The 20,491-nt window shown below is 41.1% G+C and overlaps 1 protein-coding gene across 1 annotated transcript in view; it reads right to left on the bottom strand.

The window, feature by feature from the left end:
• Nucleotides 1–2,560: 2,560 nt before the first annotated feature.
• The window catches only part of PARP14 (poly(ADP-ribose) polymerase family member 14), a 40,822-nt gene continuing 22,891 nt past the window's right edge, over nt 2,561–20,491 (bottom strand). The window contains exons 10-18 of the mRNA XM_044914305.1: nt 18,331–18,409; nt 15,869–16,018; nt 15,504–15,566; nt 15,005–15,172; nt 11,302–11,508; nt 8,312–8,911; nt 6,902–7,035; nt 3,321–3,495; nt 2,561–2,976 (exon numbers count right to left, since the gene is read on the bottom strand). Coding sequence (XP_044770240.1) covers nt 2,687–2,976; nt 3,321–3,495; nt 6,902–7,035; nt 8,312–8,911; nt 11,302–11,508; nt 15,005–15,172; nt 15,504–15,566; nt 15,869–16,018; nt 18,331–18,409 — 1,866 coding nt within the window. The 3' untranslated portion in view covers nt 2,561–2,686. The remainder of the gene's footprint in view (nt 2,977–3,320; nt 3,496–6,901; nt 7,036–8,311; nt 8,912–11,301; nt 11,509–15,004; nt 15,173–15,503; nt 15,567–15,868; nt 16,019–18,330; nt 18,410–20,491) is intronic.

The raw sequence follows: 20,491 nt of genomic DNA, 5'->3' as shown, positions 1-20,491 counted from the left end.
ACATTTACTGACTGGATCATTACACTTTGGTGCAATATACCCTGATACTCAGCTTTGCCCTGAGTTAACCAAACCACTGGAGAACAAGAGCAAATCAGAGAGCAGGTCTCTCCCTTTTATTTCTTACATTCATTGTCAAGTCTGAGGCCAGTGGCTGGGAAGCCACTCCTAAGCAATAAGGAGTCTTTGCCAATCCATTTAAAAAACAAACAGTGGGAGGGTGCCTGGGTGGCTCAGAGGGTTAAGCGTCTGCCTTCGGCTCAGGTCAGGATCCCAGGGTCCTGGGATCGAGTCCCACATCGGGCTTCCTGCTCAGCGGAGAGCCTGTTTCTCCCTCTCCCTCTGTACCTCCCCCTGCTCATGCTCTCTCTCTCTCAGTATCTCTCTGTCTCAAATGAATAAATAAATAAATAAAATAAAAACAGCGGGAAATCGGAGGGGGAGACGAACCATGAGACGATGGACTCTGAAAAACAAACTGAGGGTTCTAGAGGGGAGGGGGGTGGGAGGATGGGGTAGCCTGGTGATAGGTATTAAAGAGGGCACATTCTGCATGGAGCACTGGGAGTTATGCACAAACAATGAATCATGGAACACTACATCTAAAACTAATGATGTAATGTATGGTGATTAACATAACAATAAAACACTAAAAAAAAAAAAACCCCAGCAACAGTGGCGCCTGGGTGGCTCAGTCAGGTAAGCATCCGACTCTTGATTTCAGCTCAGGTCATGATCTTCCGATCTTGGGATGGAGCCCTGCGACAGGCTCCACACTCAGCAGGGAGTCAGCTTGAGATTCTCTCCCTCCACCCCTCCCCCTTCTCTCTCTCAAAAGAATAAATCTTAAAAAAAAAAACAAAAACAGCAACAGCAAGAAAAATTTCAAGATGTCTGTCTGTTAACGAAGCGGAACTGTGGCCCCCTCAACCTCCTGTACTTGAAGCAAGTAGTTCACAGCAGCCAAGGAAGAACACCTTTAACCTCTCGACACCCCCTAGTGTTCAAGTGCACCATCTGCACTGGGCATCAGCTCCAGCCTTGGCCTACAGAGCTTCAAATGAAGAGACTCTAATGGAAACCAAAGCCAGAAGGAAAAAGCCAAGGAAATACGAGGGTCATTCATAGACTACCTGGGATGTTCCTGAAATGATAACATTAATCTAGAGGCCATGCTCTGTAGTGGGAAGAGCAAAGGACTTGGTGACACAGGAATCAGGATTGGGTTTCGGTCTCTGAGGGCTACTACCTAGGTGACCCCAGGCAAGGAAGCTTCTTGCACTCTGAGTGTCAGTTTCCTCAACTTTATCTTATTTTTTAAAAAGATTTTATTTATTTATTTGACACAAAGAGAGTGCGCACAAGCAGCAGAGGGAGGAGAAGCAGGCTCCACTGAGCAGGGAGCCCGACACAGGGCTCAATCCTAGGACCCTGGGATCATGACCTGAGCCGAAGGCAGACGCTTAACAGACTGAGCCACCCAGGCGCCCAAGTTTCCTCACCTTTAAAATGGGGATATGATTCTTACCTGACAGGGTTGTTTGGAGGAATAAAATAAATATGTGAAAGCACCTATTAGATTACCTGGTACAATCTAGGCACTCAATAAATCGTGTCTGAATCTGAAATTTACCTGGGGAAAATTTTTTTAAAAACCAACACTTTCCTGTCTAACAGACACTGAGCTAGCAAATTAGCAATATGGCTGCTTAATTCCTTTGGTTTATTTATGCACAAGTCTTTAAAATCATCAAAAGCTAGACTGCCAAGGAAAATAATGCTATTTAATAACGTTAGAATTCACTTAACATAGTAAAGGGTTTCACCCTGGAAGTATCCCACTGTTGTCACTGGGCAGAACTAAGACCAACGGAAGTTAGATGAAGGCAGATTTGGGGTCAACATAGAAAAGGACCAGTGGAGCCAGGACTGCTGTGCTGCACAAGTCCGTGGGACCCAATTCCCATGGGCCACAAGCTAGACCACAGCCCCTGAACTGTGCAGGGCACAGAACCCTGACTGGAGCTGTCCCACATGTCACGGTTCAGTTCATGAAGAACAGAGTTCCCTGTGACGGAATCTGTTCAATTTAAGGCAAAGTGACAAGTCAAGAATATTAAAGAGATGGCTCCTACTTTGAGTCAGAGTCTGACTAGGCTTTTTCTTTCTTAGTTTATGGAATGTTTCTGGAGCATCTATTTACATTAGGCATAGACCTTAGCCCAGGGATTAAAAAAAAAGGAATTAGACACCATCCCCGGCTGCAGGGAAATCGGCAGTCCTACCCACTCAGTAATACTGTGTTCCTTATGGGAGTATGGCGTCCTGATGTGGTACACCAGCTGTCTCCTCCAGCAGCAGCTGAAATGGCATAGCTGTGCCCTCTGCCTTTAAGATGAACATATTCTCTCCTTTGCGAAAACACAAACCTGTTCTTTCCTTCTACAGATTGGATGTCCACGGTTGTGGACACACAGTTGTAACTAAGTTATCTGATGTAAATTCTCAAATGTATTGCTCTTAAGATAGGTTCATTCCAGTTATGAAGAAGTTGAAGAAAGTCTGATTTCAGTGACAAAGACCCTTTAATCTTAGAAAATGCCGTTAAGAGGAAAAAACACCTAAAACTTGTTTTACAACTCGGCATGTATAGGCGAGCAATGTCTTCTGGGAAGGATACCAAAATTTAATTGGTGAAAGTAATGAGGTACTCTGGGTAAGACTGGTAGTCATAAAATACCACAAATAAGTGGGGATTCTGCACAGAATCCGTGACAGTGTCATACAGGTCTGTAGGGTTTTCAGGGCTCTTTGGAGGAGGCACAATTAGTGAGGAATTTCCACGTGTGTAGGTTCCAGTAAGTACACGCACGTAATACATATGCTTTCTCCCATATCTGTCTGGTCTGGAGTACGTATCATTGGCAGAATAACAGGCATTGACCGCAAAATAGGTTCCCTTTCCATATGCCACAGCTGTGAAGAGAAAAACAAAACATTTTTAAGTTCAATTTAGTCTATAATCTGATGTGTTGACCCAATATGTCAAATAATGTTAAAATAATGTTCAGTTCTTCTCTCCAAAGCCTCACATTTTTTTCATGTGTTTTTAATTTTTAAAAGTCATTTCACCATCCTAGAGGGCTAGTCAGTCCTTCTGGGTTGAAACATAATGAGCCCAACCTCGAAACTCTGGCCGCAGCATGGCCACCAACCATGAAGGAATGAATACAAAGCAGTCAGTCCACACTGTCCCTCACCAGTTTGGGTTCTTGCAGCTGACACCCCATTCGGAGCAGCCAGATTACTTGCTTCCTTACCGTTCTTCCCAGCATAACTGCGGTTAAAGCCATTTTGGTTGACATGTGGCACTGAGTCAGCATCTGTCCCATGGAAGAGCTGCTTCTCATTGTCTTTATGCCCGTTCTTGGCATCCATGGTTTCCTTCTTTGTTTGGTAGCAATTCCAGAGATTTAGATTCTGGATCCTCTCAATCTGCAAATCAACAAGGAGAAATACTCTGTCGGTGCCAAGAGCCTTTAGCAAGATACAGATATGACCATTATTTTTCATAAATAAAAATTAAAATAAACAACAAATTCAATGCCAGATGGCACCTCTCTGATTCAGAAATCTTTTTAGATCCAGTGTTTCACAAAAAACAGACCTTGGGAAGAATGTTAATTTCATCTTTTAATGCACCACACGAGAGCAAACAGTGTTTAGGATCTAACCAAGCCTCCCCAACGCCTGCTTTTTATCTTCAGTTCAATGGCTATTCTGGTTGCTGTCTACCTCACTTGGTCCCTTTGCCTCTCTCCTCCTAAGTCCTTCTGGGGCACTGGTTCCCATGGTTAGCCATGTTCTGCTGGTGAGAGAAGCACTAGAGGGTCTAGTCCAGAAGGGAATTAATTAATGATAATGAATCTCTGGTCCAGTTGGAAGAGTGGGGCATGAATCCTGGTGGGGTGGGGTCTGGTTGCAGGTCATAGTGTCCATGCTTTGACCATCCTCTTTGGGAAGTGGCCTCCAGGGCTGTGGTGGAAATTTCCTTGAGTCCTGGATAGCAGGACCCAGGAGGAATCAGACAAATATAGAATCTGTAAGCAAACTTGCTTGAGTTCTTAAAAAAGGAAAAGAAAAGAAAATCTAGACCAGACAGAGTCAGAATGTAGGACATTCTATAACACAACTGACTTAAACTCTTAAAAATTCAGTATCATGAAAAATGAGTTTTTAAAATGCAGGAGTACTATTCTAGATCGGAAGAGACAGAGGAGACAAAATGACCAAATGCATATTGGAGAGGGGAAAGTTACAAGTAAGCAGTTGGGGAAATTTAAATATGGATTCTATTACCGAATTACTGTAAATTTTCTTATATGGGATAGCAGTGTTATTATTTAGGAGACTGTCTTTATTCTTAGGAGATACGCACAAAAATATTCAGGAGTGTCATGATATCTGCAACTTACTTTCAAATGCTTCAGCAAAAACCCAGAGAGTAAGAGAGAAAAGGCAAATGTGGCAAAATTATTGAATCTATGTGGAAGTTTATGGATATTAAAAATCTTAGTCACAGGTCTTACCAGTCGTGGAGGATAATAACCGCCTATTTTTCCTGTTAGCATTTTCACACTGTTAGGGATTTCCACAGAAGTGCCGTAAGTAGCTTTACTTCTATCTGTTTCACACACTGGACTTTCACATAGGATTTTATTTGAAAAAGGGGTCCACTACAAAAAAATAGTGAAATCGTTTCTCTGGCCATTCGCCAACACATGGCAAGCCTCCAGGGCCCCCTGCAGACATCGCTGGTCCACTGGACAGTCCTGCTCAGTCTGGACTTGGCATCTCATCAAAATGGGCCAGTCAGTCACTACTGGATGACTGTGCCTGGTATTTGAAATCTCAGAACCAGCCCCCACGAGAGTGCTGCACACTCGAATCACTTTGTCTTGGTACCTCAGAATTGGTTTGCTCGAATGGTTTACACTGAGGGATTAAAAATAAAAGCAGTGGTATAAAATCTGATGTTGAATTTATTGTGAGGATGACTTTGAAGATATTCTCCAGCACTTGATTCACAGGATAAACCTCTCAGTAGTCTCAGCACTGTGAAAAGCTGAGAGTCTCCTGATCACATGGTTTTCTTTCTGATTTACGGAAGCAATGAATCTTGAGGCTGGGTGTTCACTTCTTTGCTTTGTCTACTAGGAAGCTCAGAAACAAACCTGTGGTCCTCTAGTAACTATCCAGAAACTCATGTTATATATTTTTGTAGACAGACAATACCTCTATTACCTTATTTTTCCTCCCCTTTTTTTTGTCCATTTTTCTTCATCTATTTATTTTATCTGAAGGTATGATACATATCTTTGTAAGACACTTCAAATCTTTTTGAGTTATTATGTGCTTAACTACCTGAATAAGCAGAGTGGTGGCAGAAATAGGGAATAAAAAAACGTTTGCAAAAAAAGAAAATGCAGGCCTTATTGGCAAATTCGTTATTATGGATGAAGGGAAGGCATCCAAAGATCTCTACCTTTACTCGGAAAGTGGTGGACCAAGGACAGAAGTGGGGAAGGAAAAGGAAATGGTGAGATGATGGGTTAGGTTTAGGGAAATTGATTTAGCAGCTAGATATGCAAGCAGAGATTTTTTAGGTCACTGGAATATGTTGTAAAGCTTGATCAAAGATCCAGGTTGGTGATGTTGATTTGGGAGCTATCAACACTGAAATAACAGCTGAAGCCAAGAAGGGTAAAAACTTTTCCCAGTGAAGTGCAGAGAGAGAAGACCAAAATATAAATCCTACGGGTAAAGCTAGGATTAGGTGTTTGGAGGAGAAACAGATAACTGGGATAATGAAAGGAAAATTAAAGAAGAAAGCATTAATATAATAACTGCCACAGAGGTCAAATGGGAACATAATTTCAAAGAGCAATAGTGATGTTTAAAAGTGGAAGGTGCCAGGGGCACCTGTGTGGCTCAGTCGGTTGAGCGTCCGACTCTTGATTTCAGGTCAGGTTGTGATCTCAGGGTCGTGGAACCGAGCCCTGTCTCTCTCAAATAAATAAATAAATCTTTTTTTTTTTTTTTTTTTTTTTTTTTTTGGTGGAAGGTGCCAAAATAAGGGAGATGAACAAGGAAAGGACTATTGGATTTATGCCGGAAGCAAACACTGTTGATCTGTGAATGACGGGGCAGAAGCACACAATCCTGATCTGAGGGTCTCTGCGTGTTTCTTTGTGATGTTTGCTAGTTGTCAAATGAACCTTGAAGCTCTATCTTTGTATTTTTATGACTTTGCTTCAGGGATTCTTGTGAATTCATGTTAAGTTTTATAGGGCTGGGTGGGGCAATGTCCATTTTAATCCTGCCGGGCTGGCTTTTGGAACTTTTCCTTTCTCTTGGAGCTGTTGCTCTTGCTGCCAGCAGCCTCCATAGGTGTGTTCCTGAGTGGCTTCTCCTTGGGAGGAAGAGAACTTCCTTTTATCCTGGGGATGTTCCTCTTTCCTTCCTCTTTAGGGCCACTTACTGGTTCCTCTTTGGGGAAAGATTTCCTCCTCTTGGGAAGACTTCTACCAGCTGTCTCTTCAAGATTACTACTAACCAGCTCCTCCCTGAGTTAATACCTGGTTTTAGTATTCTAATATCGTACTGCAATCTAATATTGTGTTGTAATAACTGACACGATCTCAATCTCAATGTGTCTGTAATGATAGTGACAGGAGTAGAATCTATAATCTAAAATCTGATTACCGTAGAATACTCTAATTCTGGCCAAAAAAAAGGGGGGGCGGATGGAAAATGAATGCAAATGTATTTATGTATTTATCAGGACCATGATACCACTTATTTCCACCATTAAGAAACTCCATGTCAGCAGAAAGCTTACCTTCTTTATGTAGAAGTGTGAGCAGGTCTGATTAAACTTGCTTGCCACTGTGTTATATTCTGCATGACCAGGCTGTAGCTCAACCACACAGACCTTCTGCTGCTTCATATCACTCCAGTGCTCAGGGGTCTTAACTGCAAAGAGGACATTTGAGGACTCCCACACACCTGGGAAGGCCCATCTGCACATTCCTGGTATGCTTTGAAGAACTGAGTATCATCTGTGTTCTTACTTTACAATCTCCTAACTCAATGTGTTCAAGAAGTTCCTTGTTTTTCAAAGTGTGGCCCACAGACAACCTACATCAGAACCAACCATAATGCTTGTGAAGAAAAAAACCCAAAGATCTACGAATCAAACTCTCTGAGGGGTGGAACCTGGGTGCCTGCATCTTAACAAGTTTTGATCACGCTCAGAGTTGAGAATTGTTGGTGTAGCATAACTCAGCTGCATATTCTGTTCAGTCTCTAAGCTGTCATAATTCAATAATTTAATAGTTGATTATTTCCCTATGATGGTCTTGTTACAACAGTGTGAATTTTTGCCAGAACTCCTCACCATCACAGGGCCCTCCACATCTATTCTTTCATTATTCTTCCCCGCATCCTTCAGAGTTCGGGGGACGGCAGATTTGGCTCTTTGGCAGGTAGTGGTGGCAGCTCTGTCTTCCCTTCTGCTAAACAGAGTATTATACTTGATTTGTCATTTCCCTAGGGTTGCTCAGAGTCTGAAGAGCTCACTCACACGGATCTCACAAGAGATGAAGATACTGTACCGGAAGCCAACTTACCAGTCTCCATGGAGGACCTGTGTGGTTCAAAGGCAGGAATAGTTATCTACACAGCACAGGCATTCCCTTCGTGGGGAATAGATCCAGTCAGAGAATTTGAAGGCTGCTTCCTGATGCGTGCATTAAGGAAACCTTATGTTCAGGGCAGGAGAGGAAGTAAATTCTGGGAGGAGATCCTACAGGCTCCCAGTCCTCCCTGGGTTCATCAGTCACGGACACAGAGAGTGCCCACTCTGACCAGGCTGTCTTCTTTTGTTCTAGAAAACCTTGGGCTACTTTTCTTTAAAGCCCATGGCTTTCCCTCTCCTGACGGAAGCAGCCGTTACCTCCACAGCAGAACTGGCTCTGGGAAGCATGTAAACTGTAGAGATGGGAACAAATGCAAGGTTTGGGTCTGGTCGCCATTAAGAAGGTCATCCTCAGGCTGCTGAGTGCATCCATGCTACATTTCCCCAGCCATAATGTAAGCTCCTTAAGCTTAGAGACCAAGTGTTGTATTTCATCCCATTAAGAGTTGCTTCAATTTTATCTACATGAATACAATTTTGATGTATGTACAAAATAGTGTTAAGTCCACAGGAGGTGTAAAATAATGGATAAAAGCACACAATCTGACTCACCTTCAGATTTCATGAGGCGCTGAACAGGTAAACTCTGTCCATTTGCATTTGTAGCAGTGTGTGTGGTCAGATCCACTGTGTAGCTCTGATGATTAATTTTGACAACAGTTATCCTTTTCTTTGCCTTCCTTGCATTCTCCAATTGCAGATTGGTTATTTTGTCAAAACTATGAAAAGTCCTGTTTTTGTAATATTGCCATTCTATAAATTCACTGATGAACTCTGCCTGGGATTTCTGTTCTTTGGCCAATCTCATTCCCTTGATCATTTCCTCAATTGCATTTCTAGCCTGTGCCAAATCTTTGCCAATTCCAAAAACCTCAATCAAAGGTCTTTTACAGTCCAAGCAAATGGCAATATTTAAGTTCTCCTGCAGCTCATTCAACTTCTGATATTCTTTTTCATTAAAATCTTTGATACACTCATCTTCATTGATGTAAGGACACAGTTCCTTTGTAATCAGATCCTGAATCCAGGAGACAACGTTTTCTATACATTTTACACTTTCACCACACACCTGAAAACTTGCTGATTCTGTTTTCTTTTTCAAAACCAAAGGATTCTGCTTTTCTGGAGATTGACTCGGGGAGCCCACAAATGCTAAAAAAAGAAAAGAAAGGAAGATTAACTATTTCTTTCTCTCCCTCCCTCTCTCTCTCTTTTTGTCACCATGCTATACATTACATCTCTAGGACTTATTTATCTTATAACTGGAAGTTTGTACCTTTTGACCCCCTTGACACATTTCACCCATCTTCATCTCCCACCCCACCCTCTGCTGCCTCTGGCAACCACCAATCTGTTACTCTGTGTCTCTGAGTTTGTTTTTTAAGATTCCACATATAAGTGAGATCATACAGTATTTGTCTTTCTCTGTCTTGTTTCACTTAGCATAATACCCTTTAGGTCCATCCATGTTATCACAAATGGCTGGATTTCCTTCTTTTTTATGGCTGAGTGATATTCCATCGTGTGTGTGTGTAATACACACATACATGTTACATATCTGTGTGTGGTGTGTGTGTGTATATATATGTATGTATATATATATATACCATATTTTCTTTATCCATTCATTTGTTGGTGGACACTTAGGTTTTTCCATGCCTTGGTTTTGTAAATACTACTGCAATGAATATGGGGGTGCAGATATCTTTTTTGAGATAGTTTCTTTTATTGTTACCTTAAGATAAATACCCAGAAATGGAATTTCTGGATCGTATGGTAGTTCTATTTCTAATTTTTTGAGGAACCTCCATACTGTTTTCAACAGTGGCTGCACCAGTTTATGTTCCCACCAACAGTGCACAAGGGTTCCTTTTCTACACATCCTCACCAACACTTGTTATTTCTTGTCTTTTTGATAATAGCCATTCTGTCAGGTGAGGTGATATCTCTTTATGGTTTTGATTTGCATTTCCCCGATGATTAGTGATGTTGAGTACTTTTTTATGTGCCTGTTGGCCATCTGTAAATGTCTTCCTTAGAAAAATGTCTGTTCAGATCCTCTGCCCATTTTTAAATCAGATTATTTCTTTTCTCCTATTGAGTTGTATGAGATCTTCATATATTAACCCCTTTGTTGATTACCCCCATCAGATATATTAGTTACAAATATTTTCTCCCATCCCATAGGTTGCTTTTTCATTTCATTGATGGTTTTCTTTGCCATGCAAGAGCTTTTTTAGTTTGAGGTAGTCCCACGTGTTTATTTTTGCTTTTGCTATTTGTGCTTTGGTGTCAAAACAAACAAACAAAAATCATTGCCACGACTGATGTCTAGGAGCTTATTCCCCATGTTTTCTTCTAGAAGTGTTATGGTTTCAGATCTTTAATCTATTTTGAGTGGATTTTTGCATATGGTGTAGGATAGTAATCCTGTTTCATTCTTTTGCATGTGGCTGTCCAGTTTTCCCAGCCCTATTTATTTCAGTGTATGTGCTGCTGAAGCAAGCATCCAAACACTATTTATTGAAGAGACTATCCTTTCCCCATTGTATATTCTTGGCTCCTTTGTTGTAAATTAATTGATCACACAGATGGTCCCTAACTTACAATGGTTCAACTTACGATTTTTCGACTTTATGATAGTATGAAAATGATACACATTCAGTAGAATACTTTGAATTTTGAATTTAGATCTTTTCCTGAACTAGTAAATATGCTGCCATACTCTCCTGTGATGCTGGACAGTGGCAGCAAGCCGCAAATCCCAGTCAGCCAGGCAATCATGAGGATAAACAACCAATATACTTATAACTATTCTGTACCCACAAAGCCATTCTGTTTTTACTTTCATTACAGTATTCAATAAAGTACATGAGATATTCAACACTTTATTATAAAATAGCTTTGTGTTAGATGAGTTCATCCAACTGTAGGCTAATGTGTTTTGAGCATGTTTAAGGTAGGCTAGGCTAAACTATGATGTTCAGTAGGTTAGATATGTTAAATGCATTTCTGACTTGTGAAATTTTCAACTTACAGTAGGTTTACCAGGATGTAACCCCACTGTAAGTGAAGAAAGATCTGTATATTCATGGATTTATTTCTAGGCTCTCTATTCTGTCCCAATAATCTATTGTTTTTATGCAAATATCATACTGTTTTGATTACTATAGCTTTGTAATGTAGTTTGAAATCAGGAATGTGATGCCTCTAGCTTTGTTCTTCTTTCTCAAGATTGCTTTGGTTATCAGGTGTCTTTTGTGGGTCCATACAAATTTAAGATTCTTTGTTCTATTTCTGTGAAAAATGCCATCGGAATTTTGATAGGGATTCAATTTCTTTTATTAGTGTCTCATAGTTTTCAGAGTACAGGTCTTTTACCTTCTTGGTTAAATTTATTCCTAGGTATTCCATTCTTTTTGATATAATTGTAAATGGGATTGTTTTCTTAATTTCTCTTTCTGACAGTTTGTTAAAGATTAGCTATTTCTCACGTGACGTCAATATTAGGAACATGCATTTCATAAAAATGGTCAACTCACGTGTCAATTTAGACTTCACAGACAGCTGGGGAGAAGCCAGAGATGCTTCTCTTTTTTTCATGCTGTCACAAAACACGTCCAGTAGGTGAGGCAGAAAGATAACAACTTTAACTTTTTTCACAGACTGGAGCATTCCTTTCTGGATAAAGTCTTCGATGGCCTCAATTATGGCATCAGCAACTGTACCTGGGTCTTTTTGGGCATTTCCTGGAAAGGCAGATAATAAAAACCGGGGGTGGGGGGAGACCCAACTGGGAAGGCTGAGAAATAATTTGGGGATTCCAGTCCTCACAGAACAAATGCCCACTGCCCACTCTTTCATCATCATGGGCTTTTCTAGCAATGCACGAGCAAACACTTTTGAGGTCCTAGATGCACCAGGGAGCTGCTATTCCAAGATGTCAGGAAGTCAATAACCCAACAATGAACAAAGGACCCAGGAAATCTAACTTTTGATATCTGATGTTCGTGTCTCCTCTGTCAAGTTGACCCTAGCTAACTGTGTTCCTCTGTGTTACAAAGCACAATTAACCTTTTTTGGCTCATTCGTGTCCTCAAAAGGTCCATAAAAAGCAAAAGATGCTAATACATGTTGAAATCTCAAGCTCTTTAAAAAGAACAATAATTTTTCTTTTTTGTTCATAGTCACCCAACTAGATGCATGTATCTTTATTCTTCCAGATGTCTTTGGGGACCTGATTCAAGCTAAGCTGATTTTGTAAGACACCTGGAGCTGTAAGTTATCCATTATAATCTATAATTCTTTGCACACCAGTTATCCCTAAGCCTCTAGGAAGTCTTTTCTAGCACACTCAGTGAGATTTTAGCTGATTTGCTGGGTTCAAGGTGGCCACCAGAGCAAGTCTTTTTCTTTTCCCAGCATGTTCCATATCTTGTTTCTCAAGCCTACTGCCTAGGTAAGATCATGAAAAGTCCCCTGAAAAGTCCCATGAAAAGTCATGGAAGCAATCACATACAAATAAATGGCAGCTAGCAAATCACAATGAGAAGCAATGTAAAAGTCCCCTGGCCAACCTGGTGTGATAGACTAACAGCCCACTTGGATTTTCCCTGTTGATGGTGTCCACCATTACTGCAGAAATGAGAGTAGACCACTTTGGCCTGGCTATGTAGACACTTATGAGAATGTAGACAAACCCCATACAAAACTGAACAAGAGGGTTTCTTCAGTTTTCTGGATTAGATGATCAGGAAAAGAGAGAAAGTCTCCTTTGCAAAGCTATGATTATCTCATGATTTTTGGAAGAATTTAAATGGGAGAATTCAGATACACTCATTCACTCTCAACATTTACTATGTCCCATCATGAGCTAGCTCTCATCTAGTCACTTAGAACACAAAGGATGTGATATATGGGCATGAAGAGGTATGTCAACAGGCGAAGTATGAGAAACCGTGGAAAAGGCTATGCCAGACAGAACTATGTAACAGGGGCGTGATATGTTCAGCCTGGTGTGTTTGGGGAAAAGATCTGTTTTTGAGATTTTTTTTTTTTTGAGATAAATTCAGGGGGTGGGGTATGTGGAGGAGGCACTGGGACAGGGAGCCTAGATAGGAAGCTATAATAAAAGTTTAGGCAAAAGACAAGAGCCGAACAAAGAGAAGAGGCCAGAATGAAGAGTCAGGTACAGGGACTGAGAAGATAGTTGGGAAGTGAAGTCAGCAGGACCTGAAGTCAGTGGCCAACTGGGTTTATCTTTGACCCTTTGTTCCCCCTTTTTTGCCACCCACACACCTTGCTGTGCAACCCTGAGTCGTGCTGTACTACAGTGGTTTACATGTCTGTCTCCCACAGTAGAGGCTAGGTGCTACCTGGTGACTAGACCCTTTTCTCAGTCATCTTTCTGTCCCCAGTGCCTAAGCACAGTGCCTGGCACATGGCAGGCATGTGGGAAATATTTAATCAAATTAGTTAATAAGCTAATGAACACAGGAGTGATCAAGGGGGTAGAGTCAAGGATTCTAGGTAGAAAGTGATGCTTTTAACATGCTCAAGGATATAAGAGGAAGGGCAAGTCTGGGGGAGAAGACAATGAATTGGAATTTATAGTCTGCTTTGAACTTGAAGTGCTTGCAAGTATCGCTGACCACCCACTCTCTCCCCCTAGGCAGGTGTCTGTAAGGAGCCAGGGAGAGGGCTTCTTTGACTGCCAGAAGCCGTCTCAGTTGCAGTGCCAAGTCAACTCATAAACACCACTAAAGGAGAAAGTTCCCCTGTCCGTTAGTCTAAGGACCAGCTCAAGTGGTGATACAGATTAGTAAAGATGACAAGCAAGGAGAATCTGTAATCCTGATTTATTTGTGCAGACCAGCAATGCAACCAAGTCAGTGGAAGAAACAACAGGTTTGCAGTAACCCAGAAATAATTATGTGTATATATTCATGCAAAACAAAAACTGCCTCATTTCCTTATTTTTTCTTGGGAAGGTCTGTGTCACCCTTGGGTTGTCTAATTTCTTGGCCCAGATAAAGTTTATGTAGAAACACAAGACCAGAGCTCAGAAAAAAATCAATGGAGACAGAGACTGGTGAGTCATTAGTGGGTGTCCATTAAAGATAGAGATAGAGAAAGAGACAGACAGACAGACAACCTGGCAGACAGACATGTTAGCTAAACTGCCAAATTGGATAATACCACAAGGGGAATGAAAACATAAAGGGATTATAAATTAATCTTTCAGAAATAGAAGAGTAATAAAGTAGATGTAGCATTCCATGTGGGAACATTAAGAGGAATGGTAGAGTATTACAGAAATTAAAATAACAGAGGACTAGAAGAGGGCTCAGGAAGTGACAAGGCCGGTTAAGTGTACTTTTGGAGGGCCTGGAATGCAAGTGTGAGACGCTCAGATTCCTGCGCAATGGAATCACCAGTCCAGTGCTGAGGGCTCTCTCTCTGGGACCAGCCAGCTACGTTCCACTTCAAGTCTGAGAGTATTTGCTTCCCTGACCAGCTCTCTGAAGGGAAACCAAGCAGAAATTCCTCATCACCACCCAAGACTCAGATTCCTGGGAAAAGAGCTGAAAGAGCATCACCTTACTAATGATAAACCCAAAGCACCATCCTTATATATGAAGACTTACACAACTATTACGTAGTTTGAGGGAAACAAAAAAGGCAAGTAGGCTGAAAAGAGGAAGGTTGGAGTTGAATTTCTGACCCATTAGAACCAGAACCCATTAGGCTCTGGTGACTGGGAGGCTTCTGTGCAGACATGTCCTAAGGCCAACTCATAGGGCCAGCTGTACAAGAGGTGTGACAAGGCCAGGAATACTCCTCTCCACCCGAGTCAGCTCCTGGGAGGTACAAGCCCATGCTCTGAGGTTCTCCATGCAGAAGGGATGGGGGAGGGAGTTCAAGACTAAATAATGTAGGGGACAGGAAAAAAAAGAAACAGAGGAACGAGGAGAGAAGGAGAGATGATGGGCTTTCTTTCTCTTCCTGCCCTTCCTCTCTCTTCCCTCCCATAGTACAGAGCAGATGTCACTCTAATATTCAACACTATCTTCAGTTTTCTTCATTTTTTCCTCTTACTTAAACCACCCCACAGTCTTTGCTTACTCCCTTTGGGGCTGCCTTGGGATGAGGAGCCACCTTGACTCAGACTCTGCATTGATTATATTAACAGTCAGCACCAGAGTGAAGGAAAGGGGGACGCCTTGACAGCCAGAGGTTACAAACCTGTCCCAATGGCTGGGAGGCAAATTGATGAGTAATTCCGTTTTTCACACTCTTGCAAAACAAGGGAGACTGATTTCTTAACATCATTTCCGCCAATGATGTGAACAATATTCTTGCACCTCAATAATCCACCTTCAGTAACTATATAATCACTGTTGCCCTTTTGAGCTGGGAAACACAAGACAGAGAGATGCAAAATTAGATACTGAACCCATTCTTTGTTTAGAAAGCAAAATGTTTGCTTTGGCATATAAAGCATTTTATGTGAAAAGAGACTCCTAAAATATGCTTTTTGAGGAATCTTTCTTATCTTCTCTTTTTAAGTGAGATTACTTTTCACTTCTAATTGTCTCTGATTAGAATTCTTTGGTCAAATGTATGATTTTCAGATTAATATGTTGTCTCTCCAATCCCAAGACTCTCCCCAGCCTCTCCAAAACCTCCCATATTCAGCCTTCTACTTATAATTTTGAACCAAAAAAATAGTATTGTGTCTTACCTAGGCGAGAACATGCCATTTCCACATTTTGTCCAGCACATTCTAGAATTGCTTTGGACACCCCTACAGGAGAAAAGCAAGAGGGTTACATGAATTGAAAAAAATCAGAACAGTACATCTGGATCAGAATGATTGCCTCATTATCTAAAAAGCTTTCCTAATCATCAAAGGAATCCTAGAACCTGAGTATTTCTGATAAGAAAGAAGAAAAATGTATAAATTATCTGTTACCAATTATTCGAAACCATGTCAAAATAATTTTAAAATTAGTAATATCAATAAGCCAAAGTTGTAGAAACCAGTTTGGCTACAGCAACTATAGGACAGTTGACTATTACACGACTCAAATCCTACAAGTAAAGTACCTGCTTTGAGATTAAATGCTTTTGATGTTGAATTTACAATCACATCAGCCTTTTCTTTGGTGATATCTCCAAAGGCCACCTGGAAGATGATGGGACCAATCTTCATTTCATGCACATCTACATTAGGGCTAGATGCAGTCCCACGGAAATCTGAGAAGAAAAGAAAACGGAGTCCCTAACCAAGTCGGCCACAGCAAGAACGACTTAGATCTCACACTCCCCAGATGCATTCCTCTCATACTTCTTCCCCAGCCCTGTGATCTCCAGCCCTTAACCAGCCCTGACTCTGAGCCCCAGTGATGGTCAGTTTCTGAGAAAGGATTACAAAATATAATATATATCAAGCGTGGACTTCTGCTGCTGGCCACAGCGATGTCAGGCCCCCACACACCTATCTCACTCACAAATCACAACTAAAAATGCAGGATAAATACAAAAAGCCAACTAACTGAGACCTGAAAAGTAAACAGCAGGCAGGCTGGGGGAGGGAGTCAAAACTTGAAGAAGTCACCTGTAAGGGGGAGGGAGAGTTTCCCATTTTATTTTGTCTTAAAATTTTCCCTCTTTCTCTCTCAGCACTGGCCCAAGGTGGCCCCCGTTGCAGAACTGTGTAATGAGAATTCCTATCTTTGCAGCCAGAGGATTAGAAAAAAGGGTCCCTGTGAACTGAAGAGTATTGGAAGGAATCCTCATGACTGTCCGTATTTTTCCTTTTTCTAATTCAGGCCTTGCCTCAAGATGAGCCCAGTTGCAGAGCTCCACAGTAGCCCCACAGGGAGCCAAAACCCTGAGAGACATTCTGCCTTCCTGTCCGGAAGAATGAAGAGAAGGGGCCCTTGTGATCTGAAAAGCATGTATGTGGGGGCGCCTGGGTGGCTCAGTCGGTTGGGTGTCTGACTCTTGATTTTGGCTCAGGTGATGATCTCCGGGTGGCCAGATCGAGCCCCACGTGGGGCTTCACGCTCAGCGGGCAGTCTGCTTGAGATTTTCTCTCTCCCTCTCTCTTTCTCAGAGTTTAAAAAAAAAAATCTTAAAAAAAAAAGCTGTATGTGTGTGTATGGGCAATACCTGTGGCTCTCTCTTTCTCTCCCTCTTTGTCTCTCCACTTTGCCCACAAGGGTAACCCTTACCATGCAAAACTATGAGGCAGCTGAACAGGCGTCTTAAGCTCCTGGAGAACCTGTCTTCCTGGCCAGAGGACCTAGAAAATGGGCTCCCTTGAGCCAGAGAGTATAGGAGTCCCAGACAGGTGAGAGCTGGAGAAGGTACCCCTATTCTGTGTATGAATACAGAGCTGGAGCTGCATGTGTGGGGACAGACCCAAGCTGCATAGCAAAGGCCTTGAGAACTAAATTAACATTGGAACTGCTGCCCACACAGAAGGTGAGACAGAGTGCTTAGAATGAACTTAACTGACTGACTACTTGCTAAAACAAACAAAACAATCACCATTTTCCAGAAGATTTTAATAGGACCCAAGTTTCACAACATAGTATTTAAAATGCCCAGTCTAGAATCCCAAATGGTTTGTCCTGTAAAGAACCAGGAAAATGTGACCAGTTCTCAAGGATCAAGACAATCAATTACAGATACTAATCTCAAGATGATCCAGATGTTGGAATTACCTGACAAAGACTTTAAAGCATCTGCTATAACTATGCTCCCTGAGGTCAAAGTAAACAGCTGAGTGCCTGAAAATGATTTGGAGTGAATGGAAAATAGGAGGCCCTGCAGTTTATAGTTTATAAACTCTAAAAAAAAAAAAAAACAACCAAATGGACATTTTAGAGTTTAAAAATATAGTATCTGAAGAAAAAAAATTCACTGGATGGGCAGTGGACAGAGAAAAGAGTCCATGAACTTGGAGGTGGGTCAATAGAAATTATCCAATGTGATGAACAGAGAGAAAAGAGATTAAAAAAAGAAAAGGAAAAAGAGATCCCAGGGACCCATGGCATGCTATCAAAACACTTCACATTCATGTTATTGGGGCACTAGAGAGAGACCAGTGAGGTAAACTAATTAAAGAATGACTGAAAAATCCCCAACTTTGATGGGAAACATACACATTCAGATTCAAGAAGTCTCAGCAAACTCTATAAACAGGAGTTTGGATAAACTCAAGTATAGCAACAGCAGATTTGACACAGGAGAAGCATTTGGTTGGTATTGTCTCTTTAAATGTATCTGTTTCTGAAAACACATGTCACATCATCCTCAGAAATTAGCAGCCAATCACTACCCAAAAACCCACTGTATAGATTATATAATTTAGCCTGCCTACTCTTTCACATCAGACCACATAAGCACAGCCAATGTCTTACATGCTCAGGGGTATGGGATATAATTTAATATCTTCTTTATCACTAACTGATTCTTTCATAAAAATCATCACTACCGTATTTCACTGAATAGTTATTTAGCAACTAGAAATAATTTCTCATCTCATAGCTTTACTGAACCTTGTGCATCTTCAGCCTTGAGAATTTTGTCACTGACGAAACTTCCATTAGTCCTTCTGGCAAATTCATCTGAAAATGCCTGGAAATACAAAGACAGTTTTGACTACTACAATCCTCCATAGATGAATAAATTTGATTCATCAGGGCTTTTGATCTTGCATGCACACATACTTAGGAGAGAACAACTCTCAAAGTGTTATTTTCATTATAGATTTTTTTAAATTATGAAAATAATACATATAATTCTGTTTTTGCAAATGCATTCTAGGGAAACTATTAAATATGTGAAGGAAGTTATAAATACAAGCATATTCATTACACGCTATTTATAACAGAGAAGAAATAAAACAGTTTAAAAATCCAACAGGGAAATAGTTAAATAAATTTTGGTATATCCATGTGTTGGCATATTTAACAGCCACTAAAAATCTCATCTTCAAAAATAGTTTGTGGAATAGGGAAATTCTCTTTTTTATACTATTAAATGAAAAAATAATGATATTAAATTGCAATATATAATCCCACTTCTAAAGGTACACACGTATAAAAGAAGACTACAATGAAATACAACTAAAAGAATGTATGCATTTTTTATGGTTCAAAGTTTCTACAATGAATATGTATTATTTCCATAATCAGTAAGAGCAAGTTTCTTGCCGGTTGTTAAAAAAACACAGTAGTAAGAGAAAGATAATCACATAGACAGCAACCACTTCCTTTTTTTTTTTAAATTTTATTTATTTATTTGACAGAGAGAGACACATCGAGAGAGGGAACACAAGCAGGGGGAGTGGGAGAGGGAGAAGCAGGCTCCCGCGGAGCAAGGAGCCCGATGCGAGGCTCGATCCCAGGACCCTGTGATCACGACCTGAGCTGAAGGCAGACGCTTAACAACTGAGCCACCCAGGCGCCCCAACCCACTTACATTTTTTAACTTCTTATTTGTCCCAGGAGAGGAATCGCTAGGGGAGTAGCCCTCTCTGGAGCCAGAGGTTGATGTATGTATTCTAGGGTTAATGAACCTGTGAATTCCCTTTCTTTGCCTCGTAGTGACACCCTCAAATCATCACTTTCTTTCTCCTTTTAAACAAGCAAGAGAGATTTTTGGGGGGAGAAAAAATAAGTAACTTTTGTGCTAAAAGATTGATCCAGTAATGGGAAGGGGACATGGGGAGAGTACAGAGCCAGAATCCCAGGCTCACAGGACTCCCGGGGCGGGCAGGCAGGCAGGCAGGCTCCGTGTGTAAAGGTGGACAGCTGGTTGATGGACTCTCTACAACCGAAGATGGTTCTGGTATTTCTAGTCCCAACTCTCCTACTCCCATGGGGATGTGCTGAGTTCATTCTAACCACAAAATAAGGCAGGGACACCTGGGTGGCTTGGTCAGTTGAGTGTCGGGCTCTTGGTTTCCGTTTGGGTCGTGACCTCAGAGTCATGGGATCGGGCCCGGCCCACGGGGTTGGGGAGTCTACCTGAGATTCTCTTTCTTCCTCTCCCTCTGCCCCTCCCCCCTGGCACTTGTGCACACGTGCACTCTCTCTCTCTCTCAAATAAATAAATAAATCTAAAAAAAAAAAACCCCAAAAGACAAAACAAAATAAGGCATTTATGATTCAACTGGAAATTTGAACATTGATAACTGAGGAAATAAGGGAATGATTTTCAATTTATTTTAAGTGTGAAATAGTATTGTGGTAATGTTACTTTTTAAAAAGAATCCTATTGCTTAAAATAAATACTGAATTTTTTTATTTTTTATTTTTTATTTTATTTATTTATTTATTTATTTTACAGAGAGAGAGATAGCTAGAGCAGGAACACAAGCAGGGGGAGTGGGAGAAGGAGAAGCAGGCTTCCTGACGGGCAGGGATCCCGATGTGGGGCTCGATCCCAGGACCCTGGGATCATGACCTGAGCCGAAGGCAGACACTTAACGACTGAGCCATCCAGGCGCCCCAATACTGAATTTTTTATGGATAAAGTATGTCTAGGATTTGCTTGGAAATAATATAGGAAGGAGGGAAATAAATGGAGATAGAGATGAAACATACTGGCCATGGGTTGATAATTGTGAAGATGAGTGATGGGTACAAGGGAGTTCATTATACCATTTTGTGTACTTTTATTTATGTTTGGAATTCTCCTTAATAAGAAGTTAAA

This window comes from Neomonachus schauinslandi, chromosome 1 (assembly GCF_002201575.2).
Source record: "Neomonachus schauinslandi chromosome 1, ASM220157v2, whole genome shotgun sequence".
In the NCBI taxonomy this organism is placed as follows: Eukaryota; Metazoa; Chordata; class Mammalia; order Carnivora; family Phocidae; genus Neomonachus; species Neomonachus schauinslandi.
The sequence above is the reverse complement of the archived record's forward strand: the minus strand, read 5'-3'. Positions and strand labels throughout refer to the sequence as shown.